Raw genomic sequence first — 22464 nt, forward strand, 5'->3', positions numbered from 1 at the left:
CATAATACGAAATAACATTTAGTCATCTGAAACAGTTTGTTTGCACAATTTGAAATCAGAAATATTTAGAGATGAGCATATTTAGGATACACGTGCAGGACCAAAAATCTTTGTTTTCAGGTGGGTTAAAGGTTTGGTCAGAGGACAAAACATTCTGCAGCACAGAGTTTAAACTACATTTAAGAGTAAAAAAACAAAACAATAACAAAAACCCCTGGAGTTTTTACTGCAGTAAAGCATTCTGGTCTCAGGACTAACCAGCCACGTGAAAAGGATTTTGGTGTCTGAATAAAAGTATATATGGCACAATGTAAAAATACTCCACATGTAAAAAGCCCTGCAATGGAATATCTTCACAGTCATGCTGAAGTTAACTTAAAAAAGAAAGAAAGAAAGAAAAATCTAAATATTGGTTCAGAATATAACTCTGGACTGCTTAAAGTAGAGAATTTAATATACTCATGTGATGTTTTGCAGGAAAGAATGGATTTCCTGAAACATTTGTTATGGAAACATCTGTAAAATATTTTAATTTTTTAGTAAATACGTGGAATAGAAGTATAAATGCCACCAGACTTTATATAGCACACAAAATATTGTATTTCTTGAGAAAATGTCTTTATTTTGCAATTTGTTTTTTAATTTAATATAATTGTCTTTATTCTGTATCCAGAAGTGGCATAAAAGTTTCATTCAATATTCATAATTATTCAGCCTCTAAAATCAGAACCTGCAAACTTTTCTTTTCTTTCTGTTTTTACTTGGAAAAGTTGCAGTTTGTGTGACCCACTTGGGAGCTGTGTTTACAGAGTCAATATTACCCAATGCAAGCACTAAGGTTCATGCTGATTTGCACATTTGACCAATAAGACCGCTTCCTTTATTCTCAGCCATCAAATGTAGAGATATCACATAATACCTCTCATAATACATTTCATGTTTAATGACGCATGTTCGGTGGTGTAACTTTGGAAGATCCAAAACATGATTCTGGATGGATTTAATACTTAATGTAGCAACATTACTATAGTACACCATCCTTTAATATTGGATAAGAAGAAGAAGAATATTTGCTGTATCTAGAAAGTACTTAGTATTTCTGGAATTAGGAGACATAATTTACCACTCACAATGAAGTAATCAAAACAAAATATTATTATTGTTAACTAATTAATCTAATTTTTACAGCTCTGCAGAGGACTGCACACCATCCTGCATCCACAGCCAAAGCCTGTGTAAGTGAAAACTGATCTATTTTTTATTTTGCATCATCTGCTTTTCTTTCTTGCTTCTGCAGTGTTTTATTATCCAAATTCATTTTTATTCATGCAGTTTTTGTTCTGTGCTGCTGTGTCCGTGTGGAACTTTAAATGTCTTACTTGGCTGAAGCAGGTAAAACTTAAAGGAACAATAGGAAACCTAAAATAATGATTTTTAATAACAGAATAAGGTCCAGTGAAGATGATGAGTAGCAGAAGTAGCTAAATTATCCCTTATATCAATTTTAAAGATAAAGGTTGGACGCATCCAACTTTGAAATTGGGCCAGCCATGAATAAAATTGATCATCTGAACAAAAAGCACATCTCTTCCATGCATCTTCCTTTAAAAAAAAAAAAAAAAAGAAAAAGAAAAATAGGAGGGAAAGAAATGTTTATGCAGATTTTGCTCCCAGCTCTAGATATAATAACACATAATTGTGGAATAGGTGATCGCAAGTATTAATATTGCTATGGTTAAATTTACTTGAGGAACATGAGGAATTAGTCCAGCCATCTTATCAGGGTCTCTGATACAGTATTATTCACCATCAGCTGAGAAATCAATATGATACCCCTGAGTATTGAGAAATGTTTACATCTAAAATAAACCCATTCCACAAAGAGGACAGTTCTGAGTAGGGAAAGTTTGAGTGCACATTTTTAAGGTGTTATGCTGACCTTAGAGTGGGCTTGCAGGAAGTACCCCTAAATAATACAAGCAGGGAAAGTACAGATTGCAAAATGTTTATTTTTTTTTTCAGGTAATCAGCACAAATGTGTGACTTGGAAGATAAACTAGCAAAACTGAAATGTGTCCAAAGGTGAGTCTGCAGATTACACAAGTCTTTATTTTGAGAGATTAAAGTCCTCAAAATCAAGATAAGCTTACTTTATAAACTTATCTATGAAGTAGAAACTGATCTCCTGCCAAATAAAGTTGTACCTTATCAAATAGTTGTAATACGCTGATAACAAACATATTTCTGTGCTTTAGATTATCAGTTACATTTATCGTTATTATAATTTTGTATTTAACTTTATTTTAATAAATCATGACTACTTCCCATTCTAATCAGCAGGACGAAACAGTGTGATGATGTGGGTCATGATGCTCGGAGCGCACTTCACTGGACATCTGTGGGAGATGCATGGCAGGAACCTGGCACCGGTTGACTGTCTTTCTTTGGCTGTGTTTGTGCATGCATGGTAAGCATTTGTGAGGTTTTGTAGTTCTTCTTCTCTCCAGGTCTTCAGTTCCTTCACTTCCTTCCCACAGTACGTGAGTTTTTATGTTTTATGCAAACTTGGCATCATGATTGCCCCATACGTCCAGCTGAGCCATCATACTCCAGCTTTGTGACACAGCAGAAACAGGGTCAGGACACAGCCGGGGGAAGGGGGCTGTAGTGTTTGACTGGTGGAGGAGGAAGTGGTGTTGTGAATGACGGCCTCCTTGTAAGAAAATCCATCACTCAGTGATACAGAGAGGGTCGGAGTCCAAGTAGCGCCAGGCTGCCATTCAGTTTTTGTGGAATGATTGTATTAATTGTAGGACTAAATCCCAGGAGGAGACACAGGAGTCCAGGTTAATCATTTCTGTGTATAAGCATCTCTTTCTATTGCTAGGGTGCGCAGTGTGTTTCTATTAGGTATACACTGGACAAATATTGCTCATGCAGCTGATCTGATGGGGTATTTGCTGCAAAGGTTGTTTATTTTCTTGCCCTGTTTTGTGTTATGAACCTAAAGAACTCAGATGAACCAGAAGAAATACAAATGAATGTTGTGGGCATCTGAGGTATGTAGTCTGGAATTGATCTTGAATGATTTTAGCCCTTGTTATCTGTCTTGTGAGTCTGCAGTTCAATCTGAATGTTGTGCTTTTGTTAATCTTTGCTGACACTTCACTCAGAACTGCTTGGGCCATGAATTGTCTTTCATTTGATTCTACAAAACTTTATTAATCCTAACAGAAATTAATTCATCATGGTGGTTAACTCGTGCCACACACGCTACAGTTAAACATTTACTCTATAAAAAAAAAAAATCAAAGAAGATTATTGCTGTCAGTCCCATTTTTAAAGGACTTTGAGGTGCTTGATAACACACCTGGCAATCCCGTAACATACCTGTCCAGCTTTTGCAGGCAGGACCGTTTCTTGTTATAAGATCAGAAAACAGAACCAAATAAAATCGTCACACAGTTCTATATTTTTATATGTGGCTGTGAACATGAATTTGAACACCATTATTTGTCTTTATAGCTTTGTGATTGAACTTTCTGAAGTGTAGGATTATTGCGAAGGACTGCATATCAGAGATTATTGTTCGCTAAGTCATTCTGACTGTGCTGAGTCAGAGGAGATAAGCTTATCATCCATGGCTGTTCTCCAAGAGTACACAGAGCAGGGGAATAACAAAGTACTGTAGTCTGCATAAACGGGTGAGCTTCAAGAGCAGATGCTTTGTTGTAATTTTTATGGTCATCTTTGTTTTTAAGGTTTTGTTCCACTGTGCATGCAATAACCCCTTCAGGTGCAGGTGAAATGCTGTGTGCTACTGTAAGATGTGAAGGCGTGTTCAAGGCAGGCGTTTGAGTGAGAGGCAACACTAGAGTTAACTGTGACACATGAGCCAGGAGTGATTCATCTTGATGCCCACACATGAGTACACTTTGAGAAAGTGTCAGTTTGCAGAAAAACATCCATCTCCTCCATCAGGAATCAGAGACATCGGGCTCCTCAGTTATTCATACTGTTATTACGTCACTGATAGAAATGGTGACTTTAATTGCACCTTCAGTAGAGATTGACATTAAAGTGGAAGGAGACATATTCAGAGCTGCTTCTCTGAGACCTGAACAGCCGTCATTCTGAATTATTCCTGTCATACAGTCAACTCCAGGAGTCTTTGGGCAATGTCACCACACTGGAGTTTAAATAAACAATCAAGATGTTTAGGAATTTCAGTGATTTTTCTAAACAGATCCCCATTTTCAGAGGCTCATAAGTGATTTTAAGACTCACAGGCACTTTCATGGCAAGTTGAGGCCTGTTCCCTCGTCAATTCATGATATACTTCGCAAAAGATCTGGATTTCACTCAAGTCTGAGGGCAGATGATGTCATGGTTAACCTGTAGAGAAATGATAGGAAGACTGGAGGATCATGCTGAAGTGAGTTACTCAGGTGTGTTTTGGGAAACCGGTGGCCAGTTATTGAAAGATTTATGGTGGCACCTTGCTTCTTTTTGCTCCTGGGCATTTTCAGATATTCGTATACTTTCCCCAGGATCTGTGTTTTTACACAATCTATTGCAGGTCTACAGAAAAGCCACTGAACCTCCATGCTAGGTTTTCATTCTGGGATACACAATTACATGCAAGGATCTTATATGAGCTAATTTGCATCTCTTCCTGTTATGAGCAATACTTAATGGATTTCAGTCAAGTTGTAGTAACTTGTTGTAACTTTTTGTTGATTGAGTTAAATCCATTTCATAAAGAGTACAAAAGAAAATGTGCAAAACCTGCAAGAGTCTTAAAAACTCTCCAAATATGCATAAATATAGGTGGGTACTCCATGGAGGTCATAAAATTGGGACTCCTAAGGAACAAATCAAAGGTCAACACATCAAGCACCAACAGCATCTTCACTGGAGCTCCTATAAAGTTTTCAAACTGAAAAAGCTCCCCAGGGGACACAGAAGACTAAAATCCCAGTCTGAGTACTGGTTCATGTGAGGTCCAAACTGAACTTTATGTCTAAACTCAACCCAAAAATGGCTCACTGTTTATTAACTGTTATTGATTCGTTCTGAGAATGAGCTAAGAGGTAATCAGACAACTGGGGTCACCAGCCTTTTATGCAACAGACAAACCCTTTGAACAAACAAAGCCTGAGGCCTGCTGTCCTGCTGCGTCATTAAAATTTCAGCACCGATTAATCAACTCGGCTTCAGTGTGAAATTGATTTAGGTCATTGCTACTTGATGTGGGCTTTTAAACTGTTGCTCCTTCTTTATTTGGAGGTACCAGAAATTCAGCAGTGGAAAAACACAATTTCTCTGACTGACTGACAAAGTGAAAAAGAAAATGCATCAGTTTTAAAGCGTTTCCTGCTCTGAAGATGTGACTTTGGAACACACAGTAATCTCAGACTTGCGAAACTTCTGATGGGCTTAACGATTTTCCGTGGGGGGGAAATGGTTTTAGCTGTTCTGTTTTAGTCAGCAATAAAATTTCCCTTCACCCTCCGGTGTTTATTCACCCTTGTCCTTTACACAAAAAGCAGGAGGTGAAAGAATGATTGTCTCATACTGTATTATCCACACAGCGAGGGGAGTGAAACAGACTCAAGACTCCTCATCTGTTTGCACAGCTGCACACTGTACTCTTTCACCTCTGACCATTGCCCCCCACACCACGCACTGTTAATAACAATTTTCAGGTGTTGTCCGGGGATTTTTCTTTTGGAAAGATCTCATTCTAATCTATGAGTCACAGCAGTGGTCACATATTAGTTTAAAAAGACCAGACAACTGCTTCTAGGTGGGTGTGACAAACAATATGTCAACCCATCAAACTGGAAATAACGCCTGTCACACAAAGAGTTGATGCCAGTGATGCAGGAGCATCAAGTCTTGTATTAACTGTGAGATTTCTTATTTGCCAAGAAAGATGTTTTGATTGATTGGACAAAATTTGAAGCCAACTTTCAATTTGCAGCACACACAGCCCATTTTTTTATCCGGACCAGTGAAACTCCCATTTCAGTTAATAAAAAGAAGTTTAACTACACACTTGGCTGTGATGTCTTAACCCTTTCAGGCTCAAATTAAACTTTTTGTTGCTAATGCACAACCAAGTCCTGCAGTGGTACTTCTGAGTAAAAAAAAACTCATAAAATATGTATGTGGGGTAATCAGGTTGTTAGTTTTTAACTGTTGCAAATCGGCAACGCCTGCCTCGAGAGGGTTAATAAAAGCAGCCATGTAATTTCAACAGTATATCTTAGTTTTTCTTTATGTTAAAGAAATGTTGTTTGGGCTTAAACTGCAAGAAATAAATACGCAAAATTAGACGTCTGGTAGCTCAGACTGTGCTCTAATTACAAAACAAAGCTTCTGTCAATTCAAAGATTTGATTTCAAAATTGCTTTTTGTGAACCCACTTTAAAAAACAACAAATTTTTTAAATAGCTGATGGAACTTTTCTGTCATTTAATTGTTTATCTGTCTCTTAATTACTTTGGCGTTGTGTGAATGGCCATGGAGGAGACTTTCTCAGCAAGAAAAATGAATGAAATCTAAATCTAATAAATCCATCTAAAAGTCCAAAATTCATGCCCTCCTTCATATTTTCCAAAGTCTTCCAGTGGACCAGATAGTGGATCTTTGCTGGGCTGCTTCTAGTCCCCCGGCCTTATGCTTGTTACCACTGACATAGATCACTGTAACATTTTTAAGAAATATCACCTCTTTTCTTCCAGGACTGGACGCCTGAGTGAAAAACTTAAACACAGAAAAATCTCTGGGAAGGGAACAGCTCATACTCCACCACAGAAACCCCTGCACCAGTTAACACGTGCATGACTCCAAGTGACGAAATGCTACGTCCAGATGAACAGAATCAACTTTTGGAGATTTACTTACCTTGATGATTGAGAATGCATCAAGATACTTCCTAAAACTTTTTTTTTTTAAATCTGAACAGTTAAAACTTAAAACACTGCTTATAAAATATTGGTGTCAGTGTCTTTTTGGTCTTAGTGGTCTTTTCACCTGCGTTCGGGGACTTGTTGGTATTTAAGGTACGTTATCACCACCATCTGTCCATATTAAGAAACACAAACCTGCTCAGTCTGAACAGACACACAGAAAAGTCTTTAACAGCCTCAGCACAAAAAAAAAAAAAAAATCTAAATACACCGCTCCAAAAAACATAAAATACAATAAAAAAAAATTACAGGAACACTTAAATCACACATTGGTTCTTGATGACAAAACATTCAGGCTGAATGTTTTTACTGATACACACTGTAATTTGCTGAGAACAAAATTATGTAACAAAAGCCAGTGGAAACCAAAATCATCAAATCACACCAAAAAAAGTTATAAATTTAAATCAGAGTGATCAGACTAATCTGGCTCAGTAATGTTTACAGCCTCAATGTGCCTCCATGCACTTCAGACATCTGGGTACGCTCCTGGTCAGACAGTGGATGATGCCCTGGTTCATCTTCTCCCAGATCCTGGATCAGAGCATAAGTGAGGTACTAGATAATCTGTGGGACTCATAAATATTGTTCTAGGGCCATGATACCTATGCTTTTACCACTATGGCTACACACTGCCCACACGAGTCAAGGCATCACTCTACACCAGCAAAAGATGTAAAGTGAATCTGAGGATTTCATCTCTATACCCAACAGCTGTTGGCTAACACATGAAGGTCTCTATGCAAGGAAATCCCACTTGAGACCACCACTGCCCAACCTGTCATACTAGATAATGTTGCAGAAAACATTCACCACAACGTCTTCAGACTCTTTCATGTTGTTTAAAAGTGGTCTGCTCTCATCTGTGAAGAGAACAGGGCACCAGTGGCTAACCTGCAAGCTCTGGTGTTGTCAGGCCATCACCAATTGAGCTGCTCGGTGCTGTACTGTGAGCACACGTCCTACTAAAAACTGCTGGGCATTCATGCCACCCTCAGGTAGTGTTTCTATCAGAAACATGCTCAAGTATTCCAGTGGAAGTCATTTTGTAGGGCTTTGGCAGTGCTCCTCCAGTTCCTTCTCGCATCAAGAACCAGATACCAGTCCTGCTGCTGAGCTGATGCCCCCTCTGTGGCTCTGTCTAGTTCTCCTTGTGCAATAACCCATCTACACCTTCAAGGCTGTACTAGGAGACAGAAAACTTTGCAACTGCCTGTTTGCATATGGTATCACAGAAGAGCTGGACTAACTGGTATCATTTCATGTTGCCACTGTTGGCAAGGGCACTTCCAAAAAAGGAGAACTAGAGGAAAATCAGTCAGGAGCAATAGTCTGTGGCCTTCCCTGCGCAGGGGGGAGTTGCCTGTCCAGTGCAGCTGTTGTCACTTCATTTGGACCAAACCAGGTGGAATGGATCCCCATTGGGAGCTGTGGTTACCAACTGAAAAGTTTAACCATCTGTGTTATACTGTGATGATCAAGTGTTCCTGTCATTTTTTTGAGAAGTGTACATTACACATAAGATGTAAAATACTCTTACTGGTTTCACCGAGGCTCCAGGAATAAAACATGTCAAAACGTAGTATGGACACACTAAAAATGCTTAATCTTTAAAGTGAGGTGCACTACACATTTGTGTTCTCAGTAGTTCCAGCTGAATCTGAAGTTATTTACTCTGTCAGCTGTTCAAGAGTTTGGGGTTTTAACTTTAAATTAAAGCCACACAAAAGATTCAAAATAATAATAATTAAAAAAAAGATGAAGCAGAACCTCTCTTTTTGTTTTCTGGTGGTTATATTTCAACATCAGCATATTTTCTTGGCAGCATATAAAAAAAGAAAGGAAACAAAGACTACATCGAAATATCAGTCTCTCTAAGCCATCTCTGTACAGTGTAGGTGTGACTGATGAGATGTACCACCTTTTATTCATTCCCTTCTGTATCAAAAGACACATTTTCACGACTTTGTAATTTTTGGACCTGGCCTCTTAGCGCCCCTGCCTTCCAAATAATTACAACTGTTTCAACAATGACCGAGTGAGAGACCAAATTTGGGTCAAAATAAACAAGAATGAGCCTCCCTTTACCTGTCCCAGGTAGAGAAAATAACAAGAAGAGCTAGAAAATAAACTCTGACTGATTTAATGTCCTTTCTGAGAGGTAAAAGTCTCTTTGTACAAGTCCCTTGTGGCCCATCATCAATTAGTGATCTATTATTTGTGTTTTTTTCTTCTTTTTTCATTTTTTAATTGAAGACGAGCTATATGATATATATTCTGTTCTGATATGCCTCAGTGTTGAAAGCTAAATGAGGCTTGCCTCAGAGCAGAGTATATAGTTTATTAAAAACATTAAAGACTGCTGGCATCCATTAAACCTTACTGGCCAATTGTAGAGCACTACAAAGGTATTAGGCTGTCAGTAGAGACGTCAGTATTCGGACTAGTGGAGTGGCGGTGAAAGTAGCCCATCCACCCTTATCTGTCTTGGCAAAAACCAGGGCCACCTCCAGAACAAAAGGTTATGGGATCAAGGCCAGTAATATCATCCCACATCATTGGTGAAAGGGTGAGGTCTACCAGAGATACAGACAAGCGAAAAGTGAGTGTGTCTGGAAGGCTAGTTCCTCTCCTGCACAAATACAGTCTCCTGTGGACACAGCCCTGCCTCCTGCAGCGTGATGTCATAGTCCAAGTGGGCGAGCTTCCTTCTGGGGAAGTTGGTGACGAGTTCGAAGCGTTCGTTAGGATAACCCTTAGACTGGACGTGTCTTACCAGGGCCTTAAAGAGAGAGTATAATTTGGAAGGTAGGGGAAAAAAAGATTAAAAAAAATGTTGCCATGTTTATTAGGCATTATAAACATGTACTACTGTTTATTTTACTTGAATATCAGCGATTTTGGGGTTCACTCACCAAAAGTTTTGCTTTAGAAGACAATGAAATTTGCTCTCTCTGTCCATCAGGGTAGCGGAGCATCAACCTGGCTTTGGGACCTATTAAAAACAAAACAGTTACTAAGATGATGCTGTCAGAACTGAAAAGCCACTATACTTAAAAATGCCAGAACACACTGGTCAAAAAGCATAAAAAACACACATCACATAGATAAACAATGGATTGATCTTTGAATTAACAGCTACGACTGTGTGCGCTTGCATTAAACTTGCATTCTATTTAATGGTCAGCAGAGGGCGACTCCTCCGACTCAGTTCTATAGCAGCCTTGTCACGCTCCGCTTTCACACTATTAAGCTGTCAGTAGAGACGTCAGTATACGGACTAGTGGAGTGGCGGTGAGGGTGGCAACGGGAGAAAATGCTCGGCTTGAGGTTTTATGACAGGACTTTACTAAACAATAGGTGACGTCACAGAAGCTACATTCATTGCTTTTTCTGTCTATGCTCCAGAACTACAACCACTAGAAGGTACCCGCACACAGATATTACACCAGACTGTAATTAGACAAGACGAGTGAAACCACTAACATACTTATCACTTGGGTCCCGCCAAGTAAAAACAACACACAACCACCACATTCTGCAAGGGATGTGACTGTAGAAACCGTCAGAAAATCTAGTGCTTAGTACCAGTCTTCACTGGTCATATATGGTACACATTTCGATTGAAATCTTCACACACACACTCCAGCAATAAAACTAATGCTAAATCCAGCCAAAGGGACCAAATAGTACAGTAGGATTAAGGGTCTGTCTACATTCAGCTGACTAGGACTGACTTCACGGCCATCATTGATCTAAAAGGAGTCAGTCCAGCAGCACCCACTTATGTGTTGGCATAAGTGGGCTCTTAAGACACCTTAAGGCTTTAATACCCTGAGCACGTTGAAAAAAGCTAATTTTTTGGATCCAAACTTGTGGTGTAACGCAGATGCACACTGAAAGCATTGCAGTTTGCAGAAAATTCGCCTGGAAAAAAAAGTGACGTGAAAAAGATGACATCAACATCAAGCGATGATGATGATGGTCCTGATGTTTCTAAACACGAACATCATCAAATTCATCATGAGAAGACAGTAGTAGGGACAATTTCATGGTTTGATCAAGGGGCTGAAGCAGCACCACGACCGCTTCTGTAAATATTTCAGGATGTCAGCGGGACAGTTTGAGCTGTTTTTGAAAGAGTTGGAACCACAACTGAGGAGGAAGAGAAATAATTTCAGAGAGCTGATTGACCCGGAGCAGTGTCTAGCGCTGTGTCTGTGGCTAAACAGCATTATTTTACGATTTCCATATCATTGTATATTCAGTACTGATGCACTTTGAACTACAGTGCAGTAGTCTGTCTGGGCAGATCTGTTTATTTTTCCAAATGTGAATAAAAGTCACAAATTCATGCAGTGAAATAAGTTGACACTGAAGAATAGATTAGCCCTAAAATTAACTTTTAGTGCACAAAATATTCGGAAAGAGTTTGCACGTCCGCAAAGGCCTTTAGACTTTTGTTTTTTTAAAGCAAACTTGCTGCTCACCTTATTATGGTTGCATCGAAAACAGACATATAGACACACACACACGCACACTCATGAAACCTAAAATACTTTTCATTTGTCGTACCATTGTCCTCAGGACAGTCCACATCACAGGTTGTGGTGGTGCTGATCTTTGAAGTTCCTGCGCTTTCAGGTAGTGGGGCGCAGTGATTCCCACCAGAGTCTGAATCAGGCTGGGGATGACGAGGCCCGGGAGCCGAGGGCTCCAGGTGGTTCTTTTTGCTCTCCTCTTTCTTGTGACTGTGGTTGTTTTCTTTGTACGGTGATTTTCTGTAGGAAGAAGTGGAGCTATCAGGATGAAGACGCTGCTGGGCTGCAGTGGCTGCAGAGGGGGTCGCAGTGTGTTTGCCGGTCGAACTTTTCTCTTCATGGGGTGCTGGCGTCTCGCTGTCTGAGCCGTCAACAGAGAAAGGCCCTTCGCTGTCAGAGAAAGGCTCTGCATCAGATTCATCGTCTGATCGAGGAGAATCGGGGGGTTCGGGGACATTTGAGGACTCGTAGTGGGTCTCTTGTAGAGAAGCTCGGATTGCTGCCTCCAACTGACTGTCTTCACTGGCATCGATTAAACTTTCCTAAAAGATAAAATAGTGTACAATTGTTTTAAAAAAAAGTAACAAAGATCTGAGTAAAGCAACACAAAGACTTTAAACAATACGGATGGCTGCGTGACACTGACAACATCAAATATCACAGCACTAAAATATGCTGATACTGATCATAGCATGATATTTATCCAAACCCTGAAGCTCTGATGCAAAATCCTAACAAATATCCCAGATGCCTCTGAAACTGATCAGAGGTGTGACTGAGGAAATTCCAACAGAGCCACAGCAGGAGCGAGGAGCTCTTATTAGAGCAGAAACATAGAGGGAATTAGAGGTGACACATGAGATGAGAGACCCACAGAGCGAGCTCGTTTGGCAGGAGGTGCGTGGCAGGACGGCCCGTCGAGCTGTCCGTGCTCTGCCAGGAAGCCAGTTGCCTGCTCCAGGAACGACGCCACATCCAGCTGGTTCCACTCCACCATTTTTTGACCTAATGTGAACATGGTTTGAACAGAACCGGTCACAAAAAGCAGGAAATAATTAATTATTTAATTATAAGAAAAGAGAGAGAGAGACGCACACATCAGTTTGGATCAACACTGCAGATTTACAGTTTATTGTGACATAATATCCAATTGTGTCGCTTTAGTATTGCTTCAATCCCATTTCCTGATATGAACACTGTTATTCAAGCTTCTTGAAGACTACTGACATTTAAATTATTTTTGATAACACTTAACGTCTTACAAAATTATGCATGCAGACATCATCTTCCTGTGCTTTTATAATAAAAACTGCTTTTGTAAGCCTCTCAGAGTGAGAGCTGTACTTTAATCTTGCCAGTAAGTCACATATTTGTTTGTTTTCTTGATCAGCTGGAAACAACTCAATGGTGTGAGTGTGTTCGTACATCAGCAAACCCTCATCATCAATCAGCCCTCCACAAACACTCACCTGTGCGTGGATCCAGGATCGAAATGTAGGGAAACTTGTTCAGCTTATAGAACTGGATGTATCTTTGTCCCTCTTCACTATCATGATATACCTGCAGAGGGAGAAAATGAACGATAGAATATAAACTGGACTTAAAGTGTGCCCACACTGCATAATGCAAAGACGGGTGGACTGCTTTGGAAAAGTACCTCCCTCCCCAACTCTCCATCATCCACCCATTTTCTTCCACTTATCCAATTCAGAGTTACAGTCAGGCTCGAGCCTATCCCAGGTGGGGTACACCCTGGACAGGTAGCCAGTCTGCCATGGGACTAACACAGAGAGACTGACACACTCACATTCACACCTGCAGCCAATTTAGATTTACCAGTTAACCTAACATCCATGTCTTCTATGGACTGTGTGAGGAATTCAATTAAATTCTTTTCTATTTATATATCGCCAATTCACAGCAACAGTCGTCTGAAGACACTTTATTTTGTAAAGTAAAGACCCTACAGTTATTACAGTATATGACCCCTTATGAGCAAGTGCTTGGTGACAGTAGGAAGAAAAAAACTTCCTTTTAAAAGGAAGAACCCCTGCATTTATGTTTCATTTTAACATGAAAACTTTTCACCAAAAGGCCCAAGCTGGGACCATCTTGAGGCTAACAGCTGCACCACTGTGCTGCTCCTCTCCATAGCCCATTATTTTGAACTTTTACTCTCACTTTAAGCCCTTTAAAGCTAACAGGACCAGAATTTTCTACTTTTTACTCAGGCACACCCCACTTCAGAAACAGAAAATCATATTCTCACTCACCAATACCAAACAACCTTTTACCTCTACGTGGTAAAACTGCTAACTTTTTTTTGTCTTTTGTTGTTTTTTACAGCTCTAAAAATACACTTTCCCATCTTTGCTCAATGATGGCTAATTCACCTGATGGCAATTTTAAACACGAAACAGAATTTAAACACCTTTGATCAATGAGTACTGCATTTTCTAAAGACTGTAATCCACATCTTACAATATGACATGCCAGCAGTTGTCTCGCTCCATCCACGAACGAGCCAGTCGTTTGCCATCTGCTATAAGCAGCATGTGACTGCAGTGACACCTACACACAGCAGACGTGTATGATGGTCTCAACTGCTCGGAAGCAGGCACATCTGTTCGTTATTGTAGTGAACATGTAGACTTGATGTACTTTTTGGCTTGGCTTGCTGTATTCATTGCAAGAATTAGGGTGGTATTTAAGTGCTCTGGTAGCATAAACCAGAGGTGTTGATTGTGGCACTGCTACACACTGAGCTGCAATTGAAGTTATACCATTGTTAAATTTTGTCCATACATGGGAAAAATATAACGTGCATCATAGAAGTATATCCTACAGGTTTAAAAAAAGCATTTTATACCCTGTGTAGAACAAAAAACCCAAACTTTATAAATGCATGTCTTTGGTCTGTAGGAGCAAGTACCCAGAGGAAACCCGCACACACAAGGAGAACATACAAACTCCATGCAGAAAGGCCTGAGCTACCCAGTGGATTCAAACGCAGGACCTTCTTGCTGTGAGATGATGGTGCTAACACCTAACTACCAAATTGTAGATGGATGGATGGACTAAATAAATTCCCTCACGAATAACGCCATGCATCACAGAAAACACCACACTGCGCTCTTAAAACCTCATACCTGCCAGAATATGAAGTGTTCTCTGATGATGGTCTTCACTGAATCATTACTCCACACATCTCTGTTCAGACACTGGCAGGCAAAGTCCTGAACATTTTGAATGTTGATCATTAGCCATTTGTTTTCCATCTGTCCGCAGTCTTTAGCCTATAAACGTAAAGGAAGACATATGGAATTAGAGGGAATTCACGATTTACAAAGACAAATGTACTTTATGATGGAAATCATTAAGTCTGCAAGTTTTGATTTAAACGCAAAACATATCTTTTGCTTGGTGGAGAACAAATAATAAAATTAACTAAGAAAAAAAGATTATTTACAATGAATTGAAACCTTAATTTCAACTGGAAATAGTTCAAAGACTACAAATCAAATGCTGAAAGCGAAAAATTCTGTTGTTCATTCTTGTGTGTCGTTATGTGTAATTCTGTGTGTACATGAAATTTTTATTGAATTTTTTTGTATGAATTCTGATGAAAAAAATTAGGGGTGGGGTCATGTTAACAATCCATTAAAAGACTTAGTGACTGTGACTCTGAATATTGTGGTAAATACTGTCAACATATAAAAAAGTTTATAAAGTTTTAAAATATGTCACATTTGACCTCTGACCTCTCCTTCAAGGTCAATAGAATGATCTGAAGGTCAAAGTGATAATAATTCTATATAGAGATATTTAAAACTATGGGGGTGTCCAAATTCATGGGGTGCACCCTCCTGAGGTCGCATTTGTAGGCCAATTGCGTCACAGCGACATGACGAAGGCTGTCCAAATTTGTAGACTCCTCCGAATGCAGCCGACAAATGTGTCCTCCTTCTCCCCGAATTTGAAGGATGGGTTGGGTGTATCCATCGTGGCCCACAATATACCAGAATTCATAGCGCGGCCCAGCCAATTCCAGTTCTCAACAATGGCGGCCGCTACTAAGTTTTTAATATTGTTCTTATTACTCTTTCTGGGTCACAAAATAAACTTTTAACATATTTTCAGGGGAGAATGTAGCTGTGTAAACTTCAAATATCTGCTCGCTTTATCAAGATATCACATATTTGCAAAAGTTGTCCGACGTTTTCGGAGACGTCTGTTATCCACCAGCTCGATAGCTAACTGGGAGCTAAGCCGCTAGGTCACTAGAGCCGCCGAGAACGGCAAACTCCCGGCACATCATTTTCAGAACACCACGGTCTTTCGCTACTCAGGTTAAAAATAATATAATATAATATACTTAGATAACCTAAAAATGTTATTGTTTGGCTTTTTTCAGTGTTTTATTTGTTCGTGAGTAAATCGGTTTGGCTGAAATTAAAGTTATTAGATTAGGTAAAATAAAACTTTATTAATTCCCCCGGGTGGGTTCCTCCTTGGTTTTCACACAGCTGAATAAACGTCAAACAGAAAACTGATTAAATAGAAGTGTGAGATGGTCGAGAATTTACACCAGTGTCCTGTTATATTTTAGATAGCAAGGAGCAGACAGCTGAGTTAATTAGACTCCACCGAGACAGCGGTGACGCAAATCTGAAGGCTAGACCGTCCAATTTCACAGCCGTTTACTTCCGGCCTACCTGACCTTCTGAGGACCCGGCCCATGTAGACTGCGAATGCCAGGTCCTCAGGAGGATGCAGCCCATGAATTTGGACGCGACCTAGGTTTCTTACTGGTATATTTACAATGTAAAAAAAATAAAGGCAATGATCTTTTGGGATTCTCAATATCACATTACTTTGACCTCTGACCTCTTCTCCAAGGTCAAATAAAGTCGAACTTTTATCAAATCTAATTTTTCTTTGCAACTATGCTAAAAATTCTACTGTCTTTGTTTATATCGGCCTACATTTAGGAAATGATACTGGTACATATTCTAAATAATTATAAATATCTATTTTTGGCACCAACTCCCTAAGTCCCCTTAATGGTGGCATATTTTGGCCTAAAACCTGTATATATATCATCTAGCATTTCCCAGTGTTTCTTTAGGTGGGGGTCATGCTGTTTTGAAGTAACTGCCCCTTCAAAGCAGTCAAACTAGTGAGAAAAACATAGTGTGTCCTTTCCAGAAGATGAGAAAATTTCTGATTTTAAGCATTTGATGTTGTTTCTTCCACTACAAACAGTCAAATTTGTGTTATGCCAAATCATTGCAATCTGCTTTTACACAAATTTTAGTCCTCCCAACTTTTTTGGAAACAGGTTTTTGCATTAGCGGTGTGCGATCACAACCAAGGAAGCATGACATTGCAGGTTTTCACCATCTACCTACTCAGTCATCATCTAAAATTTGGCTGAAAGTTCACACAGGCTGAATAAAGGTGTGGGGTACAGTGTCCTGTGAGTGACTCCTCACCGTCTCAAAGCTGCCTTTGTGCATGAGCTCAATGGGAGGACGGAAAAGGTCTGCCAGGGTGCTCAGTTTCTTATCCACTGTTCCACCGTTACGCAGCTCCTGTTCCTGGCGGACTAGGAACAGAAAAACATTCATTCAGTCATTACTGGAAGTTAAGATGCCACAACAGAAATATGAGACAGACTTTTAATGGTGATTGTTAGGAAACAGCACTACCACATTTGATTTGCTTTAACTTGTACATTTTGGAAAATACTCACTTGTTTCCGTCTGAAAGTCTCGGAAACCATCAAATATTGATCGAGCAGGTCTTCTTCGCTTTGGCACTGAATATATGTAATAAAAAAATAAACAAGTAAACAAATAAAAAAAATCATCATCATCTTTACAGACAGCTGGCAGTCTACATGAAGATTTCTTTGCCTTAAGCAGGACTGACAAATAAAAGCAAAAACATACCTCCAAAAAGGGGTTCTGGTTCCACCAATATGTCCTGCTTCTGAGGAATTGGAGCCCGCACTTCACTGAGGAAGGCATGAAGGCAACATATACAGAGTTATTTATGTAGAAAAGCAATCAGCTGTAAAAGATCTGTAATCATATTACAAACAATCAACATTTAGTATGATAAGGAAGCAATGAAACGAATGCTATTGTTCGTCTCATGTCAGCTTGTGGTAAACACAAATTCTAAGCTTGGATAAACAATCAGCAGAAAATTTGAGAAGTTTCCATTTTTTAAATAAAACATGACCAAAACAGACAAACTAACTCTGTGGGTTTTGTTTTACTTTTGTCTGACCTAGGCTTGTGGAGAAAAGTCACAGCTTACTCTGTAGAGGGCGCTCTGCTGCTTGACGCTGCAGAACTGGAGCTGGTGCTGGGCTCCTCTGCAATCCCGCCTCCATCTAGGAACATGGTCACTGCCATCTCCAGGTTGTTGTTGCATGCTTCCAGCATATGTTTTCCTACGCTCTCTGTGGCCCCTGGAAGAGAGTTAGATATGTAGGCACTAACCATGAGCACAATGCGTTCACAAATGTTTACAGATTAACAAATAACATTGAGAATTTCATAGTGGCACATTGTATTTCAGAGCCAAATATCAGCTGACCGATATTTTCAACCAGCAGCTATAAGGTATTTGCTAATATATCCGTATTGGAAATCTCATAGATGCTGATAAATAAAAATGAATAAAGTCAAAATGAACAAAATGCACTTCCACCGTGTTATGAGTGTTGATGTTGCATAGTTTGCCCACTAGAGGGCACTCTGCTTTTTTTTCTGATGGCAACTCAATTTTGAATCACCACAAACAACAACCTGCTAATCTAAGCAGAGATGGGCAGAGTACAAGGAGCAATCTACCACTTCTCATGACAATAAAAGTTTATTTTTAAACTGCATTGTCATATTATCTTAGCCCCCATCTTAGCGGCTGGGGTCTTTCTGTGTGGAGTTTGCATGTTCTCTCCGTGTTTGCGTGGGTTCCCGCCGGGTACTCCGGCTTCCTCCCACCGTCCAAAGACATGCAGCTTGTGGGGATAGGTTAATTGGATAATCCAAATTGCCACTAGCTGTGAATGTGTGAGTGAATGTGAGTGCGAATCGTTGTCTGTCCCTGTGTGTTAGCCCTGCGACAGACTGGTGACCTGTCCAGGGTGTACCCCGCCTCTCGCCCTATGACAGCTGGGATAGGCTCCAGCGCCCCCCGCGACCCTGAAAAGGATAAGCGGAAGCGAATGGGTGGATGGATGGATATTATCTTAGTAGGGAATCATAAATAACCACACATCACAAATATTTTTTTTGTTTTGACTGCCTAAACAAAACAAAATATTGGCTGAAAATCAAAAACCAAACAACTTTATTGGCCAGGTCCTAATTACATTAGTGTGATAAAACATTTTTTTTAAAAATATTTTTTCTATAAAAGACTGTCAAGCAAACCAACACTGTCACTAAAAACTGCCATAAATGTTGCCATAAGTCTGCTATTGGTCTGTGAATAATTGGGGTCAAGTTGTTAACTAAATGCAGTCTATTTTGGTTAATGCAGCAATTACCTGTGACAATTTGTTGAAAATCACATATCTGTTGCTGTGTATATACACAGAAATTAACATTTAACAGTTACACTCAGCAACCTTCCTGTTCATAATTCAACTTTAATTGAATTTATTAATATATCAAAAAACAGTTGCCTCAAAGTGCTTCATACTGTAAGGCAGACCCTACAACAATACATACAGAGAAAAACCCAACAATCATATGACCCCCTATGAGCAAGCACTTTGGCGACAGTGGGAAAGAAAAACTCCCTTTTAACAGGAAGAAACCTCCAGCAGAACCAGGCGGCCATCTGCTGCAACCAGTTGGGGTGAGAAATATTACCAGAATACAACCAGTGAGCAGCCAGTTCAGTCCTCCTCGAGCTGTGCTGACGACTCATTCAGACCGATGGCAACATGTTAGCAATCGGTCTACAAGAATAAATTAGACGCAATTATTCATAAACTTCCAACAATCTCTCTGAAGCTGACTGCAGTCAGTCCAGGTGAGACTGTTACTGTTTGCAGAAAAGTTACCACCTATCAGGCAACCCGTGCAATCACCAATGCCATAAACATTTAGTTAGCACAAGTTGTGGTCACAGAATAGAAAAATATTAAATACAGCCATTATTTTTATATACAAGGAAGCCGTTGTCCTATTTTTACTCATTTGAGTTAGCCATTAGCTGTGAATTAGGTAGTTGCTTTGTCAAGCTAAGTGTCACCAGTGTTAGATAGTTTTTCAGTTCAGTTGATTTAGTTTAATTTTGCTTGGCTAATGTTATCTCGGGATGATGGCACATTAGATCAGCCCCCTTGTTTGCAGTATTCCCAGGGTATTTAAACTTGTTTAATACAATATCAATATTTAGCGTCCCTGTATTCACACAACATCACTACACAAAATATCATCATACCGTACTTCGCTCTATCAATTTTTTCCTCAATCCCTACTTGCTATATTACAATGCTCATGTTTTTCTGAGAGTGGTATATCACAGTCTAGGTATCCATCTTCTACTTGTAAGGTCACATAAGGCTGGAGCCTATCCCAAGTTTCATAGAAAGGCAGGGCACACTGGACATGTTCCCAGTCCATCACATTCACACCTAGAGCTAATCTAGTATCACTATTAAACAAGCATGTCTTTGAACTATTAGAGGAAGCTGGAGTACCAAGGATGGATTCCAAAGCGGTACTAACCAATGCACCAAGGTGTCACCAGCATCACATCAAACTCGTGACAGTGAACCTTTTGTCCGCTTTTTTTTTCTATTACACTGGATCAAGTCTTTTTTCTGCTTTATGCAAACCTCACCAATAATTTCACAACACTGTCAGCAGTATGAATAAAATCATATAACTGGGTGAAAGCAAAGCACAGAGGGTGGCAAACAGCAACACTGACCTCATTAAAAATTCTTAAATGTTCAAACTTCTCTGTCTTATGCTATAACTGTTCCACATAAGGCCCAAAGTAAAGTTATAACCAGCTCACTAAACATTATGAGTACATACACACGTGTTTTATTCACTCAAGGGATTAAATGTCATTTATTATCATGTGACAACATAGTCTAGTAGTACTTAGTAACCTTGGAATATCTTAGTATTTGATTACTTGTTTTTCCGTATATGTGGTCACAGAAGCAACCACATGTCACTTTGACAATGGACACATTTATTTTACCTTTTATATTTATTTTGATTTTAAATGGGAAAAAATACTTTACTTGCTTTACTGAGTTTCCCCAACTTTTAGGACAAACAAAGCACATCTTAAACTAACGCTTTATCACTATAGTGAAATGAGTTAACGCCAAACAACCGCATGACAGTTCAGTTTCAGTTCAGAAAAGGTTTAGTGGGCGGAAATGCTCCGCATATACAACGCGATGTTTGGTAAATAAACGGAAATGTGCGAAAAACCTGAACAATGCAAAAAGCCTTAATGACACACATGGCGGCAGTCCACAACGTCGTGACAGTGATTTGGACACTCCACATCTGAATGAACCTGATTTATAAGCGGAGTGCCGCGGGGCGACGATGAAATTCTGGTCTGTACTGCGCATGTCCGTATAAAGTAGCAGCCCCTTAACAGAGTCTCCCTCTTCTTTGCCGCTTAATAACTTAAAAAACACCGTCCACTGTGTCAAAGTGCTGATAAACTATAGATAGTGTCTGCGCTGACACTCGGAGTCCTCAGGTTGTGACCAATAAATAGTGTCTGGGGCCACAGTCAGAGGCATAGTGACAGCAACAACATGAAGTCTGGCTGGTGGTGATGAAGAAGGGAAATGTTGAACAGCCGACCTCCATTCCACATTATCGAGCAACACGCCACGCAAAAAAAGAGCATACAAACCGCTCTAGGTTAGCGAGATTGTGTCTTTAACGAGCACCAATAAGAAAAGCAGACATTTTTAAGTGATGATTAAAAATAAGTTTCAAAGCTGGCGGCTTTAAGGTTCATTTTCCGAGTCTTTCACTTGAGTTTAGCTGATAACTGCCTGTGCTTTTTCCCCTCTGCAAACCACTGGCAGCGCAGGAGCAAGAGCAACACTTAACGCCCGTTTTCTCATCTGCGCACGGATTTCAAGATTTACCCGGCGAGGGAAGTGTTCCTATATGAGCACAAAAATCCACTGAGTGAAATAAACGCTAATTAAAATGTTATTTTTACCTGTTATTGCTGTGAATTGTTGTATTAACCCGTTCACCCCCGGAGCTGAGGTATCTCCGAGCGCCGCCATCTTACCGCCACAAACAACAACATAGATGAGGCGCATGCGCAAAGTCGTAATTTTTCCCCTGCCCGGCGCGACGCGGACCCCATGCGTAACAATAGTGCTGCATTCTGGGTCATGTAGTTTTAATGATCTAAAGTCAATTACCGGTGATGGCTTATTATGTAAAAAATACGTGTTGGAATTTTATACAGTTTTTTACATTATATTATATTATATTATATTATATTATATTATATTATATTATATTATATTATATTATATTATATGCCCTTTTACATTAGTAATAAAAGTTAATACAATTTATCTTTATTTTCCTGCTGTTTTGCTAAAAATATAAACTTTTCTTTAATTCATATTCAGAAACTGAGACCGGCTAGTTACATTTTCTGTGCTGTAGACACAGAGTTATTCATATGATAATGTTGTGTGTAGACGGCTATATTTCATACATAATTTACCTGGTCATAATTCAGTAAACATATCTACACTCATCTACACTCACCGGTCACTTCATTATGTACACCTGTTCAACTGCTTGTCAATGCAAATACCAAAATCAGCCAATAGCAGTACCATAGCAGCAACTCAGCATATTTAGACATGTAGACAAAGTCAAGATTACCTGCTGAAGATTAAACCA

General features: G+C 39.6%; 1 protein-coding gene and 1 long non-coding RNA gene across 3 annotated transcripts; one reads left to right on the plus strand and one right to left on the minus strand.

Annotated features, from left to right (window-relative positions):
* Positions 1-921: 921 nt before the first annotated feature.
* Positions 922-7227, plus strand: LOC120727468. 2 transcript variants are annotated; one of them, XR_005694547.1, is made up of 5 exons: positions 922-1086; positions 1189-1235; positions 2023-2082; positions 2341-2467; positions 6750-7227. It is a non-coding gene; the product is annotated as an uncharacterized LOC120727468 (long non-coding RNA). The 2 variants fall into 2 exon arrangements; XR_005694546.1 differs by having other exon boundaries at positions 923-1086; positions 2338-2467.
* Positions 6963-21870, minus strand: ubxn7 (UBX domain protein 7). Its single transcript, XM_040021741.1, has 11 exons — positions 21758-21870; positions 17846-17999; positions 17473-17537; positions 17274-17339; positions 17014-17126; positions 14668-14814; positions 12988-13078; positions 12393-12523; positions 11553-12060; positions 9893-9972; positions 6963-9759 (listed from the first exon to the last, which is right to left on the minus strand). Exons 1-11 carry the CDS (start codon positions 21861-21863, stop codon positions 9598-9600), a joined length of 1623 nt encoding a protein of 540 aa, XP_039877675.1. The 5' UTR covers positions 21864-21870; the 3' UTR covers positions 6963-9597.
* Positions 21871-22464: the final 594 nt, after the last annotated feature.

Source organism: Simochromis diagramma, unplaced genomic scaffold (genome assembly GCF_900408965.1).
Source record: "Simochromis diagramma unplaced genomic scaffold, fSimDia1.1 OVJJ01000205.1, whole genome shotgun sequence".
Classification (NCBI taxonomy): Eukaryota; Metazoa; Chordata; class Actinopteri; order Cichliformes; family Cichlidae; genus Simochromis; species Simochromis diagramma.